The sequence below is a fragment of the Camellia sinensis genome, chromosome 2, assembly GCF_055761805.1.
Source record: "Camellia sinensis isolate YWXY chromosome 2, ASM5576180v1, whole genome shotgun sequence".
In the NCBI taxonomy this organism is placed as follows: domain Eukaryota; kingdom Viridiplantae; phylum Streptophyta; class Magnoliopsida; order Ericales; family Theaceae; genus Camellia; species Camellia sinensis.
The window spans coordinates 179,708,906-179,725,754 of NC_138962.1; the positions used below are offsets into that span (position 1 = coordinate 179,708,906).

Below are 16,849 nucleotides of genomic sequence, written 5' to 3' on the forward strand. Positions count from 1 at the left end.
CCGATAACTCAAAAAGAGAAAATAAAGGATGACAACCACAATTATACAATGAGAGAATCCAGGGAACCTAAGTCCGGGTACAACAACCAAAAGGAAAAAGACCGGGGTCGCTATACCTTGCATTGAGAAAAAAATGTTGGGAAATGGATTTTCATGAAATGGTTTTGGGGTAAATACGGTGGTAAGTCTTGATAAGAGGTGTAGATGAAATTGATTAAGTTGGCCTGAGTGTTCTTGGTGAAAGACCAAAAAGTCGCGCGGATAGGTGTCAAGCCTTCTGGTTAATACCGGTAAAAATGACAATTGGTAGTACTTGCATAGTCTACTTGCAGGCACCGACCTAGGGATTACCAGAGTTGTATATACTGCCCCTTGAGTTAAATTGGTTAGTTTTGAACAGTTGGAGTTGCATGACATCATTGAGCATGATGATTTTTAAAATATGTAGATGCGTCTTACTTTTAAAAGAACATAGCATGGCATGTGCATTCATCATCTTGAGACTTGTATAAAATGTATATATTTTGTTAAGGATCTCCTACTGAGCTCACCCTACGGGATTTTTGTGCAAGAAAGGACGTGGTGATTCCGCCCAATTAAGGGCGTGAAAGTGTGTGTGTTGGGAGCACAATGCTCTCATTTTGCGTGACTCTGTTTTGTAAGCCAAGGGCTATATTTGTGTGGTTTGAATAACCGATTTGTGTAACCGGGCCTAAGCCTTGGGAACTTGTGAACCCATGAGGGTATTTATTTGTTTAAGTTATTTGATTTGAAGCGAATGTGTTATCGCATGAAGACTATTTGTATCATGTAATGCAAGTGTGGAGATTTATTTTCAGACTTACCTTGAAGAGCCATGATTATTGTATTATCATTTGGGTATGAAAATTGCGGTGTTACAGGTATTGCTCTACAGAGAGCATTTTGGGAAAATATTCATGTAGTCAATTCCAAGAGGTTGAAATTAGGTCTTTGTTGAGTTGAGCCAAGTGGATTTAACTAATAGTGATACAACCAAATGACATCTTGATAAGGTATACTCCTTTATCCTAGTAATAAATAATTGTACGTTTTTTGTAAGAATTTGATTATTTAGCAAAAGTTGGGAAAAAGTAAAATGATAAAAGGGTTAATGAAGACTATCTCTAAAAGGTATTGCCTACATCTAGGAAACAAGAACAAACAAACTTGCAAAGCAAAGGAGTTCCGGAGGGGGAATGTTAATGTATTTTCCCCAACTAATACCATTTATCAACAACTAACCAAATAAATAGTACAGAACCAACATGCCTTTCCAAATAAAACTAAGCAAACTTCACTGGTTCATTATGCTTCATTTGAAAGTAATGAAGGGCAAAACAAACCTAGGGGGCTGCCCACCTGCTCATTGAAGATACCTCCAACTCCAGACAAACCAAGAAGCACATGAGGCTTCACTCTTTTAACCTAAACAAAATCCATTCCCCGCAATTAGTTTTCTAAATTATGAAAGCATACACAATGTTCTAAAAGATAACAGCAAACATCCTTGAGACAATTGCATGTACCCAAAAAGCAAGCTAAACAACCAAAGGTTTCTTTTCCACACAATATCAATCTATATCAGCCTTGCATCAACTTAAATAAGCTGCCAAAAAACACTCCAGTAAGATTTACCACTTCAACGAGATTTGCTCCCTCCCTAAGGCCCAAACCCTTGATCTCCCCAGGGGCTTTAGCAAATGGTGCAGTTGCTGGACCAGCACCCTTCCTTTCCGTTGTAATGAGACCCTGCATTTAAACCAGTACTTCTCAAAAAAAGATGAACCAAAAGTCAAATGGATCATTCTCTGAAAATGTAAATGAAACGACAAAGTTCAGATTGCCATATTATGAGTTTTTCTTTTCAATCCAATGCAGATTCATTCCCACCGTTCATTCAGTTACATGCAGATAAGTAATTGATTATCGCTACTTTGAAAAAAAGGTGAAATTCAGTTGATAACACTAAAAAAAATTCAAAAAATCTCCTTTACAAATATGTTCAAACATATGTTCTCCACATTTTATTAGAAGATAAATACCCAGTAACACATAATAAAGGCTAATACAGTAATTGACATTAAGAACAAAAAAGTTAGAGAGCAAGTAATATCTGTAGAACCACACATCTTCATCAAGTAGGAAAAACTGAGGACTTGCTTCAGCTCCTGCCATTCTTGAAACAGTCTGTGTAGCCATGTTAAAAACACCAAGTCCTGCACTGAAAGACATAAAAAAGAATAAGAAGATGCAACTCACAGCCGATTTGCCAACCACCTTAAACCATAAAGAAGTAACACTTAAACCAGGAGTACAGCCATTACGGTTGAACTTCATCAGTACCTTCTAGCTCCAACTACAACTATCTTTTGGTTCACAAAGTTAGTCAATGGTCGACCTTGTGCCCTTACGGTTCCAAGCAGTCCTGCCAGTCCAACACCAGCAGTTCCCTATACAACATGATGACAAGCGACAAAAATGTCATTATAATAGAGTCACCCTTAACAATCTTTAAGTACTTTGTCTTATTATATTCTTTACTATTTCCATGGAGAATAGCAGAATACAACACCAAGTATTCACCTGCATGTCATCATTGAACATGCAGAACCTTTTTTGATACCGTTGCAGTCTTTCAAAAGCCCACTGCATTTGAAAATCCACAAACTGATAATATTCGCCAAGCATCAAGTAATCAGTATGATATTGGTTACACATCAAACAATATGTCATATTTCTGAAAGAATTAAACCTACACAATAGCCTTAGGCCGACGGGCGTGAATTGCCTCCATAAATTCATCAACAATTGATAGATACTCATTTCCTTCCAACCGAGGGTGCTAAAGTCCCAAATCTGTCAAAGTAAAATCAAGTGAAAAATAAATCCTCATGAAGTTTGTTGGAAAAAATGGGTTTACAACCAGTTATGTAGTCTACTTACTCTGCTTAAAGACTAGAAAATATGGAGAACGAAATAGAGTATATTCAGCATAAATGAATGTTAAGAATGGATAAGCATGAATGAACTTCAATGTTTAAAATTGTTGGAAGTCCAACCCAAGGTGTTAGTAATGAAATTTAACAAGGGAAATCCTACTTCATATAAGTAAATAGTCACAATTTTCAAATCTGAGAGGTTCATGATGTCTTTCTTACAAAATGAGAAAAATATGAAAATAATTGACAAGAAACAATTGTAAACAAGAAAAGATTAGGCTTGAAACCTTCATGATGATGGAATTTAAATGGAAATCAATATTACAACACAAAGAAGTATAGCCTTTTTATACAACTCCATTTATTTTATTTTATTTTTTGATACATAATATACAACTCCATTTGAATGATAATGATTTGGTTGTAATAACTAGACACTCTTGGGCATTATATGTATACTTATGTACAATCAGATTGTTTCCATAATTCCGTGGTTTCTACTTTAAGTGTATTTTCGTTTCTAGTTTGTCTAGGTAAGGTCATCCCAAAAACAAAGATATATATGCAGGTACATACCTAATGAGGTGATTCTTATTTACATGTCTAGTTTTGTTAGACTTTAACTTCAAGTTCTGTTGGATCTAAATCTGAATTCACACTATAAAGAGTAATATTAAATAATTAATCTTAGAAGTTTTATCCATGTTAAAGTTGATTCTAAGTTTTAATTATGATTATCTTTCGAACGCACCTCTGGATCTGCAATTAGCACTCTCACAAAATGAAGTGCTTAATTCTATCAAGATTCAATGTCTTCTAGTTGAATTTAAGTTAAGAGAAATGAAAAATATACAAGGTGCTACATCCACTTCTATATTAGTTTGATTATATAATCTTTTTCAAAAAAATTTGTATTGTTGCTTTCATCAGCAAGGACTTTAGCAGTTCTGCCAAAACCCATTTCAAAGTCACTAAACATTTCTATATCATAATTTTTAATATAAAGTCACACTAAGACAGTCAAATATGGCCTAGGACAGGTTGCCTGACGGTCAAATTTTGAGTAATTTTTGGGATGCATTAGATCAATCCATATTTTTCTATTGCTTAATAAACAAAAACGATCCTATGCTATCCTAGTCACTTTGTCTCAAGTACATTGCTCAACCAGGGTAATTTTATTTACGTATATTACATAATCAGCACCCATGAAGCTTTATAGTCTAATTGTCATAGTTCATTTGCGTAGTACCCTCAAAAGATGACAACAAATACTTGTCCAGGCTCACAGCAACTTCATTTGACAAGAATATTCCACTGAGAAGATTTTTCTAAGTTTTATGGAGTTCTTAGAATGATCAGATATAAACATGTATATCTCCATCAACAAAACACTTCTATTGTATAAGGTAGATAATATTATATTTACAAGGGAACAAGCATGTTGCTTAAAACATGTGTAAATGATGCCAAAATAATCACAGATATTAAGAAAGCAGACAACCAAATGAAGGAGATGCATGAAACTTTAATTAGCACAAAGCAACTTCACTTCTCCTCTCTACATGTGTGAAGAGAGAGAGAGAGAGAGAGAGAGAGAGGCATGCAGTATTTAAGGCCTATTACAGTCTATAAGAGAGATAATAATCAATTATGTTAAAGTGCAAGAGATCTGATTGAATATATTCAGTCCCAAAAATGCGGCCCTTAAACTTCTATTAAGTATGAAATAATAGAAACAATAAAATATTAAATAAAGAAAAGGAACCACTGAACATAAAATAAACAGCACAAAGTCAATAGAAAGATGGTGTTCAAGAAGCTTTTGATTGTTGGTACCAACATCAAGCATAACTGGAAGTATAGATGAACACAGCTAGATTGGTATAGAAGAAAGTAAAATGAAAAGGGTAAACAGTTAATCCAAAACTGGATATATAATATAAGATAATAAATATCATAGTTACTAGTATCTTTGAGGTCAGGTGGACGAGAAATTACTGTTAGTTCTCCACGCATCTAACCTTCTATCTCATATATATGCACTTTCATCAATATAATATCCACATTGATGGAAAATAGCCAATAGAAATATGTTTTGCAAAGCATGAAAATATAACAACATAACCAACATATAAGCAAGCATAGGTAACCTTCAATAAGCGTGATGCATGCAATGACAATGTGCTATGATCCATATCAAGCATGGCAAGCATCTGTGAGTCAGCCCAGTACTAAATGTGTGTATTTACTTGTCAGTGTGCACAGGTGTTTATGCATTGACACACACTAGTATACCAAATTTATTTTGGTGTACATCTGTTTGTGCTATGCCTACATGAAACTGTACATAATTAAGAGAGATGAGTAGAGCATACTCTCTGTGGATTGATTCCAGCAGCAGCGACATACATATCAAGTTTTCCAATGGGTATTCCAGTTCCCTAGACCCCAAGATCACCTAGACCAAGAATGCAACTACCATCAGTCAGGACAATCATGTCAACCTGTAATACAGAAGAAGCCGTATACCCATGATATGTCAAGTGCAATGATGAACATAACCTTTAAGCTGCAAGGAGTGCTGAACCAATTTTCATTTCTAAGCGAGCAAATGTGCTCATTTTGTAACGTATATATTCATTATTCACAGCAAACAATAATGCTACACTGAACACATTTTTATACCTTGCTTTGTTTACCATCTGATCTGGTACAAGTACAAAGTAAAGAAAGTTTGATCTCAATTTTCCATACCTTGTACAGATAGATTTACAATGATTTATAGAAATGATACAATCTCTTAACCATAACTCCTAACTACTTAACCTAACCATGACTACTATCTAACTCTGGTTCTAACAAACTAACAACCTTTAAGCTGTGGCTGATCTGATGAGCTGCAACATACTACAACTGAAGCTGCAGCTCATACGGCTGTTGTCTGTCCTGTATCTAGCCTAGGCAAATGTAACTGAGGCTGCAGCTGTGGCATGGGAGACTTAAGCAGCAGTTGAGGAGATGGCTTGATATTCATCTAACATGGCAGCTTGCCAAGCTGGAGACTGAGCAGTTGCTTGATAGGTCTCTGGCTCACAGTGATCTAGAGAAGCTATAAAAGCAATAAGACAAAGAGAAGAAGAAAAAGGAGCAGCAGGGCACTTACTCTTGGACCTAATGATCATGGAATGAGTATGAGAAGAAGGTAGTGGGGGAAGATCGATATAGAGAGAAGAAATAGGCACTGGAGGCACCTGAGAAGGAGCAGGAGCAGATAAGGGAGATGGAGCTGCTACAGAGATAGGAGGAGCTGCTACAGATATAGAAGGTGCTGCTACAAAGAGAGGAGGAAAAGGAGCAATAGGAAGATCTGATGGAGAGGAAATTTGAGATGGAGAAGAAGCAGAGATAGGAGCAGAAGAAGCAGAGATAGGAAAAGCAGTCTGAGAAGAAGTAGAAGATGAAGTAGACTGAGGAGAAGAAAACCAGAAAAAATGAACTAAAGTAGAAAGATCAGATAAATAAGAAGAGCTAGATGAAGCCATCTGAAAAGGAAACTTTGACTCATCAAACACAACATGTCTAGACACATAGACTTTCTAAGTAAGAGGGTCAAGACATGTATAGCCCTTAGTAGATGGTTGGTAGCTTAGAAATACACAAGGGATAGATCTAGGTTGAAGCTTATGAGAAGAGTAAGGCCTAAGCCAAGGATAACACCTGCAACCAAAGACTCTTAAAACTGATAATCTAGTTTGTGAAGAAATAAAACTTCAAATGGAGTATGAATTTTCAGTTTAAGAGTAGGTAATCTATTTATCAAGAAGACTGCAGTAGCAAGAGCGTCAAACCAGTAAATCAAGGGCATGGAAGAATGATGCATGACAGTGATAGTGGTTTCAATTAAATGTCTGTGTTTTCTTTCTGCTACTCCATTTTGAGCAGGTGTATGAGGACATGTTAACTGGTAAGCAATGCCTTTTTGTTTGAGAAAATTTTGAAAAGAAGACTAAGATATTCACCCCCATTATCACTCCTCAAAACCTATAGGTGAATAGTAAATTGTGTTTCAACAAATGCCTTAAATTCCAAAAATTTGGCAAAAACTTCACTTTTGTAATGAAGAGGAAAAATTCAAGTGAACTTGCTAAAATTATCAATGAAGAGAACATAGTACTTATATCCAGAACAAGAGGCAGAAAAGGGACCCCAAACATCAACAGTAGAATTAGACAAGCAAAAAGGTAACCTGTGACTCTTAGACACACGACAATGTTCACACAAAGTAGAGCTATTAGGACTATGTACAGAAGATGAAGTCATGAATTTATTTTGAGTCATAACTTGATGAAACTTCTGAGAAGAAGGATGGCTTAGTCGAAAATGCCAGTTTGGAGCAACAGGCTACCTTGTACAGGAGAGGCAAGCTGGTGAAGAAGAAGATGCAGAAGAAGATGATGTAGAAAGAGGATAGAGGCCATCAGCATAAGGACCTCTATACAGCATCGTCTGAGTAGTTTTGTCTTGGATCAGAAAAGAATGGGCATCAAAAGTATAGAACAGTTGTTGTCCTTAGCTAATTGATGAATTGAAACCAAATTGGAAGAGATAGAAGGAACATGAAGAATGCTGTGAAGATGAAAAGGAAATTTAGGTGTGGGAAGGAGACCATTACCGGTGTGAGTGATAGGTAGAGTGTTGCCATCACCAATAGCAACTTGATCTGGCCCGGAATAAGGTTGATAATAGGCGAGATTAGTGAGATCATTAGTCATATGACTAGTTGTAGCAGAGTCAAGAAACCAGTTGGAAGAGGAAGAAGGGGCTGAGGCAACAGACGATGATGAGGCAGAAGCAACGTAGGCTGTAGGAGAGCTTTGATGTGTAGATGGAGACATATAGATAGAAGAGGAATGATGTGGACTAGTCTAAAATGATGAGTCCATTCTGTACCAGCAATCTAGGGCAGAATGGTTCAGCTTTCCACAGATCTAACAGATCATAGCATTAGGATTAGGAGTGGACCTACTTCTGTGATATTGACTGCCTTTGAAGGAACCACCATGCTGAGAACTACCTCGAAACCTACCACCACTCTCTGAACCTCTGGAAAAATTGGAGGAACCTTTGCCTCGAAAAGAACCTCTGTGACCTCCTTTGTTACCTCCTCTATAGTTACCTCTGGTTGCAGCATAAGCAAAAGAAATCTCGAAGGTATGAGATTGTTTGAGTGAAGACTCCACATGAATGGCCTCAGAACACAGCAAGAAAGACAAAGCTTCCATGGAAATAGGATCAGATCGAGCCCTAAGGGTAGTCTTGAAAGCATTATATTAGTCTGGTAAACCATTAAGAACTAAGAGAACCAAATCTTCATCATCTACTGGTGATGAAGCCAGAGCAAGTTGATCTGAAATGGATTTAAATTGACTCAAGTAATCCTCCATTGTTGAGCCTTTTTTAACAATACAACTGAGCTTATTCTTCAATTGATGAATGTGAGACCTAGAAAGAGATGTAAACCTCTTGGCAAGAACAGACCAGACCTCAGTGCTGGTCTGATAATGAATGACAGATGTGTATATAGATGGAGACAATGTAGCAGTGATACAACTCAACAGATGAGAATCAATGTTGATCCACTGTGTATAAGCTGGATTCAAAACTTCTTGATTGCTAGAATCAAGAAGAACAGATGAGGGACATACTGTGGTACCATCAACAAATCCAAGAAGCTTCGTAGCTTTCAAGATGTTGTGTAGTTGACTCTTCCAAACAATGTAATTTGTTGAATCAAGCTTTGTAGGCACTAAGGCACTCAGATTGGAAATCAATAGTGTAAGATTTGCAGGTAAAGAAGAACTTGAAGATGTATCCATGGAGGTTAATGGAGGTATAGGGTTTGGAGTAGCCATAGAAGGATCTCCAAGGATCTCTACTCGTAGGAGCTCAGAGCTCTGATACCAAAAAGAAAGTTTGATCTCAATTTTCCAGACCTTCTACGGATAGATTTACAATGATTTATATACACTGTCTTAACCGTAACTCCTAACTACTTAACGTAACCATAACTACTATCTAACTCTAGTTCTAAAAAACTAACAACTAAACTAACAACCTTCAAGCTGTGGCTGATCTGATGAGCTGCAGCATACTACAATTGAAGCTGCAGCTCATACGGCTGTTGTCTGTCCTGTATCTAGCTTAGGCAAATGTAACTGAGGCTGACACTCTTAATGTATCACCAACCAGTAGGTAAAAGCAATAAAGAGAACAAAACTGTACATTAATGCATTCTAGATTTCCAAAATACCAGATAACCAGGCCAGTTATAGATCATGGACATCATCTCTCCTTTATCTTTTGCACTGAAGTACATTCCCCGTGCCATCTAAACAACCCTGAATAGTTTTGGCAAACCAATCCTACTGTAGGACTATATATTATTGGAGCAAAATCTTCAATGTTATCAATAAGGACATGGAGAGAAAAGCAACAGCAATGCGTCATTACTTCAAATTATTTCTCTCTAGCTAAAGAGAAATTATAATTAATTCTTAAATCACTTCTTGTTTACAAGCTGATAATTGCCACCAAACATACTCGGTGGTATAAAGTCTCATTCCTATCATGCAGTCAATTTAAGATCCTTCATTTAGCTAAGGACACAAAACTATCATCTTGGCCTTGAGTATTTTTTTCAAGTGAATCGATATGACACTAACAATACAAACAACAAAACATCAAGACCATTACTTTTAGAAACAAAATATATTAGAGAAAAAGAAAGAGTGAAGAAGAAGAAGGGGGAAGAGGAGGGGGGGGTTGTAGGAGAGATCTCATCAAAGGCTACTAGGGGTTGGGGTACACAGATAATATAAAAAAAATTCCACTATCTCACATACAAATTTTATTTATTTATTTTTATGAGAGCTCTACCTAAGAGGTGTCCTAACTCTAATAATAAACTTAAACTACAAACACAAATTGCATGGTCACAGACAACTTTATTTTCATCTGTGTATTTTTCTTTACTTTAGTAATCAATCTAACCATGGTGTGTTCTCAGCACACTTGGATTCAATTGTAAGAGTGACTGCCTGATAAATTAGAAAGAGCACACCTAAGAAAAGTCTGAAACCATACAACATGCCAAGTTTGAAAACAATCTACTCCTCACCAGCCAAGATTAAGCAGCTAGAACTATGCTTAAGAATTTGGACAGCCAGATACATTGCTTGATTTGGCTTATGTTCATCTTCACTAAAGATTCAAGGTGTACATGTCAAGTTCTATGATGCACCAAACATCAACATAATGTATACTCTTCTTCCCACAAAATTACGACCTTAAATTTCATTTCCAAGGTATTTTATTTTTTCATGCTCCATTAGTTAACAATTCATTGTTTACTACAACCTTGGAAAAAAACCAATTAATATAGATAGAAGTAATACTGTATTTACATTTTAAAGATTTGTTTCAAGACTCCAGTTGAGACGAAAAAATCTCCTTGCTAGAACTAAAGGAATACAAGACCTTTTACTAGCACATTAGTTTTTTCAAGACTTCTCTGCTGCGTTTTTCACCTCTATTTTTTCAAATTAATCTGTGATCCTTCCTCCATTCAGTAATATATAGATTAATCAATAGTCATTAATAAAAACATTAATTCAACTTATTTATTTTGGAAGAGAGGAATTATAAGCGTTAAATGGTGTGTTTCAAGGCCTACGCCTAAATACATTATGAAATCCCAAGGAGACAATGTAAATTCCATCATTGCAGCTGCATCAAATATTCTTGGTCCATCGCAAAAAAAGGCCATCAAATTAAGTTTAAGAGCTGAAATCTAGCACTTCATAGAATGTTCAAACTATAAAAGTCAAAACACATGGAGCACGAAAAGTGACCTATTTGGACTCGGAAGCTTTTGCAAGCAGCATGATGTCCCCATAGGAATAAGATGTTTGTACAGTTATAGTAACCAATCAAGACTCAGCAACAATCCAAAACCAGACTAGAGATATGTTGTCCTGCAAACCAAACAAGTCAAGTGTTAGTTCAGCTTGTAACAGAGTGAGTTAGGTAGATATTTTCGTTAGATATTTTGTAAACATGTGGAGTGTATATAACGTACTGTATCTCTGAGTTTTCAATTTAATGAAAGTCATTCAGTTTCAATAACTTCTTCATGTGTAACATTAAGAGAGGTAGCTATAGCATGGCTAGTTTGCATATATCCATCACGGATGAATTGATAGATTAAAATCTCAATATCCACAAATAACTTAGAGAGAATGATATAAATACTCAAGGCAACTCAATTGGCAAATCAAGACAAATCCAAAATGGAGTGTGCTGTTAGATAATCATCAAGTTCACAAAAATAGGATTCTTTTCCGTATTAGTGCAGAATCAACCATTGCGGAGACAGAAATGTCCATTAAACAATTCACCACTAATATCAACCTTCAATTATACATAATGTACACTAATAAACTTGTGTAATACACAAAACTGGATCAAGTAATTTATAGTTACCAAATTACAAATACCATAATGAAAGCAAAAACCACAATAGTTAATTTTTACAAAAATCTAATAACTGACCGCTTGCATCACTAATACTAAAATTCCATAAATGCTAATAAAGTTAAACAATTGATTCCATAAATCATAAATGTATAATATTTTCCTTCACTAAAATTTTGAACAAATTTAATTCAGATATATCCTTTGAACATAAGGTTTGTTTAGTTAATTTAGTTGAAGAAAACAACACCCACTGTGTTTGTTGACAATTCCTTTTTAATGCCACAAGTTCTCCTCTCTCTTTTTTTCACATTTTTTAAATATAAGCGCAAATCCTCTCCTAAACAGTCACATAATGCCGCAATCATCTCCTTGGATATTAGGATAATAGTGACGTATAAGGTGGGTAACACGTGAACATCTACAAAAGAATTCAAAGAAAGAAGAAAATGAAAAAGAATAACTAAAATATTAGAAGGAAAAAAGGGGTAACATGATTATATATTAATCTCTATGCTTTATGAAATTAGTTCAAGATTGACCTCATTTAAAATAAAATTTTCAAAAAGTCTGAATAATAATTTCAGATTCACAAATTTCCAGTGAGGTCACTTGACCCAACTTTGTTATACATGGCTCTGCCCCTAAGAATCAAGGCAATACACCAACAGCTACTAAAAGAATACAAAAAGGGACAAATTTCCCAAACTAAAGACTGACAATAGGAAACTATTCCTCCAATTGTAATAAGTTAACATAGTGCACATAGAAGACACGAGAGCTGTTGCATGTGCAATTACACCCAATTTTAATAGGTACATATGCCATTTGTTTGGAACCAAATAACATGAAAAACATAGACAACACATGAATGAAAAACTCTTTGACATGGATTTATCTCAAATATATACGAGGAACAAAATTTTCGTTTGTTTCCATTGAAATGGCCGAAATGTTTCCATTTCCCAAGAGACCGAAACGAAACACTAATGGAATAATAAATTCTAGTGTTTTCATTGAAACACATCAAAACATAGTGAAACACACCGAAACATAGTGTGATATACAGAAAGAGTAAATTGTATCTATACAAATTTAGAAATTTTCATAAACATTTATTACTGTTGCTTAAGTAAACTTTTAGTCCTTATTGGAAACTTTTGTTTAATAAATTTGAGTTATTTAACAATACTTAATAATTTTAGTTCATAGTAACATTAGTTTTTTAATTCTTTTACGTGAATGACTATATGAATCTCAATTTGTTTAATTAATCAATTATTAGGCTTTTATACATTTAGATATATTTCAATTTATATTTTCAAACATTTCTATTTTATCTTCATTTCATAAAATATTTCCGAGATGTTTTTGTTTCTGTACTATTTGAAACAACACACCCAAACAAAATTTTGATCTTTGTATATATATATACATATATTATTATTTGAAATCCCAAGACCAGGAATCATCAATTTGCTGATTCTTTGAGCACGGATGCGAGAAAAAAAAAAGGGCAGGCTTCCACACACAAATGCAGTAGACATAACATCACACAAATTCAATTACAATATTTTTACAGTGTGTTAAACATCCACTGGTTCTGAATGGCTCAGGGAGATTAAGCATATGAAATACAAAATATGTTAACAATACACAAAAAATTAACAAATTGTATGTAATGTGCCCATTAAAAACTTTGATGTATAAGAATATACTTAATATTAAAATATCAACTAAAGCCAACAAGGCAGCAAAGATTAATCAAATAATGTCGATTCATCCTCTGAGCAAAATGGGTAGCATTTTCCTACTAATTTTCAAGGGGTAAAACAACAGGAAGATACTTGACCTATATAATTTAGTAAATGACTTCTTTCAACTTTTTGTAACATACAAGTTATCCAGTAACCAAAATTCAAATTATAATATAGTTAAGGCCACATCATATAAATGCATGTACATTTAAGCTGATGAATAATCAGTATTGATGATTTGCGAGAGTGAGTTAGTTATCAAAAGAAAAATAGCAAATTGGGGCATCACTATAACAACCTATATATATGAATTGCCACCTCATACAACATACTACCCAAAAATTTTACAAACAAAAATAGTGGGGGAAGCCAAGCTCACTACATTTTCACTATATGCAACTATAGATAAATAAAAAATCACTCAACATACCTCCATGACATTGTGAAACTATGAACATTCTAAACATGAGCTTTCCCAAAGCTATATTTCCCCTAAACAAAATGAAAGGCCATATGATGCAAGTTAGGTAAAGATATTACAAAAGACAACACCAAAACGGTTTCAACTCAAGAAAATTCTTACCCGGATTGGTCAAAGTGTACAAGGGGATAGCAAACAATCACTGGATGGACAGGATATCCAGGGACAAATGCACCAAGCTGGAAAGAAATGTGAACTCTTCCATTTGTTGTGGCTGCCTCAGAAATAAAAGCAGACTAGGAAATCTATCGGAAGAAACCTTTCTTTGTATTTAGATCCTTGAAAGCACATTTCTGTAACGCCCTCGAAATAACAACATTAAACCCATCAGATAAGACATGCATTTACATATAAACTAACCACATTCGTTTATACATTAGAGTTCCATTACATAAGTATTACATGTTAACATCAAAACAAAATGCCCTACGGGCTTACAGCTTTCCAAGTTAACACTTGGTTACAACAAAAGAGTACTAACTCGTTTACACATCAAGCCCTTGGCTTGAAGTTACATGTAATACATCAAAAGTTAAGCGACAAAAGTATGTCCGCCTCTAGCCTCCCAGCTATGTCCTTGGAGGTGGCATGCTACCTGCACCTGAAAATGATATTCCCATATAGGGTGAGCCACAGCCCAGTAGAAATACACTAAACCAACCATGAACAATGACTAAAACATTAGCATTTGATAGATGGCCAACACTGATACAATCACATAAATCACATATTTATGTCATACGACTTATGAGTCCAAGTTTCCTTTCATTTACCCTTTTTCAACGGATAGGCATATAAGCACTAACCACATTTTCAACAGATATGTATAACAACAATATCCACATTCTCAGATAAGCAAATAAGCTATATCCACATTCTACAACAGATATGTATAACCACAATATCCACAGATAAGCATAAAAGCTATATCCACACATCACAAAGATAAGCATATAAGCTCTATCTTCACTTCTTTAGACAAGCATATGAGCTGTATCTACGGAGTTCATCCCCTATCTTCTCCCAACACTATCCGGTTTAGAGGTACATCCCCTATCTTCCCCTAAACCACGGAGTACATCCCCCATCTCCTTCTCTACACGTAACGTATACAAACACAATGGTTCTATATACAATCACTCAATACATATAATTAATGTATTCAACCAACCGTCAAGTTCCATGACACACTTCAATGATTAGTTTCAGTTTGCCTAATCATCATGCATTGTCTACAACAATCACGACTATCCTCCACCGATAGCCCAAAGCAGTTATTTCTAAACAGAAAATAAATGCACAATGGATATTCAATCAACATTTCATTTCCTCATTTCTCACAATTAATTATCCCAATTAATTAAACAATGTAATTAGGTCTATTCCCATAATTAACATTTCAACCCTTAGGTCCCATTTTCATCAATGATTTAACATTTATTTCATTTCTCTATTCCAAACATGCTTCTAGGTTTATTATGAATAAAACCCCAACTTTTGTAAAATCACACAAAAGCCCCAACTTTCACAAAATTACCAAACCAACCCCAACATCTCAAAATACCAAAATTTAAAGACAAAATCCATAGAGAGGAGTAGGATATCCCTACCTCGAAGTTTGAGCCAAAAAGGAGATGAAGACTCGAAGATCAACGTGCTCCAAATCCAAACTTTTTCAGATTAAAACAAAGCTCTCAACGCCCTCTATCTTTTTAACAAAGGCCCTAGGCTAGATTCACACTCTAGGGAGATCAAATCTTAGAGAGGGTGTAAGTTTAGAGAGAGAGAGAGTCTCAGATCTAGGTTTGAAAGAAAAATAAAGTGAAAAAGTGATGTTCAAAATCGCTACTGCCCGCTGATATAAAACACGCTCGCTCGAGCAAAGACTTAGTCGCTCGAGCGACCAGACACAGAAAACTCTCGCTCGAGCCAAGAAGCTCTTGATCGAGCCAAAAACCCAAAAGTGCGCTCGAGCGAAAGAATGCTCGCTCGAGCCAACAACTCAAACCTTCAGGTCTGCAACCACAATCACGCTCGAGCGACAGACCTCTTGCTCGAGCGAAGAACAAACCAGACCGCTCGAGCCAAGAGAAGCTCGCTCGAGCCAAGAAACACAACTCTCAGGTCCAGAACCAGACGCCATCGCTCGCTCGAGCGAAGCCACTCTGGCTCGACCCCACCAGACACAAACTCAACTCTCGCTCGAGCGACAAACTCCTAGCTCGAGCGAAGGGCCAAAAATCTGGGCAGCAACACTAGGCTCCCAAACACAACCAACCTGTAACAAACCTGCCCAACACATCCTATAACTCAATATACAAAGTAAAAAGGATGCAAACAAGATAATAAACAACTACCAACATCCACAGACACATGTCCGCATCACTGTACAACAAGGGTAAACCCGGGGTCGCTATAATTTCTGTATCAAATAATCCCTCATAGATTGATTAAACTTAATACTCTAAATTTTTTTTCAGACAAAAAATGTAACGACTCCAGATATACAATTAAAATTGCTTTCAGTTTCCATATTTATTAAACAACTCACAAAAATGAAATTTGGACACCTGATATGCGTATATTTGTTTATAACTTTTTAAGTTAGCTCTTACAACAACAAAAAAATTATTTAATTTTTCTAAGCATTTGCAAACTACTTACATCACAGCATTTCATTGTCTTTCTTTCTTTTTTTTTCAAAAAAATTCTCCCTTCAACAAGAATTTGTACCAGCTTAATCACTTTCAATCTAACTTTTCCCGGTCACTATATAGGAAACAACTTAACAAATACAAAAATATTTTACTAATGACTAGCAGAAAACCCAAAAAACTAAGGTTTGGTTTTTGAAATCAATTTTGAAAGATAATTTTCTAAAAATTTGTTTGGCTGTATATTCTAAAAATAATTTTCAAAAATTTAAAAATCCAAAACTCATTTAGTTTTTAGAATCTGAAATAATTTTTGAAACTCTGTTTGGTTTTGGAGTTCTCAAAAATAATTTTTAAGTTTCAATCTGTATTTTATTGTTTTTAGTGAACTTTTTAAGTATTTAATCAAGGTTTTCAAGTTTTTAGATCCACTCAATCTAAATACACCTAAAATGTATAAAA

The 16,849-nt window shown here is 35.2% G+C and overlaps 1 protein-coding gene and 1 non-coding gene across 35 annotated transcripts in view; one reads left to right on the plus strand and one right to left on the minus strand.

Moving 5' to 3' along the window:
* The window catches only part of LOC114273920 (uncharacterized), a 255,485-nt gene that overhangs the window by 65,251 nt on the left and 173,385 nt on the right, over positions 1-16,849 (plus strand). The window lies entirely within an intron of this gene.
* The window catches only part of LOC114295680 (NAD-dependent malic enzyme 59 kDa isoform, mitochondrial), a 29,690-nt gene that overhangs the window by 11,371 nt on the left and 1,470 nt on the right, over positions 1-16,849 (minus strand). For 14 of the 30 annotated variants that reach the window (XR_014352422.1, XR_014352296.1, XR_014352481.1 and 11 more), the window contains exons 2-10: positions 13,836-14,026; positions 13,683-13,744; positions 10,874-10,996; positions 5,339-5,467; positions 2,605-2,877; positions 2,365-2,471; positions 2,149-2,242; positions 1,657-1,770; positions 1,381-1,446 (exon numbers count right to left, since the gene is read on the minus strand). Coding sequence is in view for 6 of the 30 variants with exons in the window: in XM_082907451.1 (XP_082763577.1) it covers positions 1,381-1,446; positions 1,657-1,770; positions 2,149-2,242; positions 2,365-2,471; positions 2,605-2,877; positions 5,339-5,374 (690 nt within the window). In the remaining 24 variants the exon portion in view is untranslated. Of the gene's footprint in view, positions 1-1,364; positions 1,447-1,656; positions 1,771-2,148; positions 2,243-2,364; positions 2,472-2,604; positions 2,878-5,338; positions 5,468-10,873; positions 10,997-13,682; positions 13,745-13,835; positions 14,027-16,849 lie in introns of all 30 variants that reach the window. The other 16 variants (XR_014352493.1, XR_014352330.1, XR_014352324.1 and 13 more) reach the window with 3 other exon arrangements.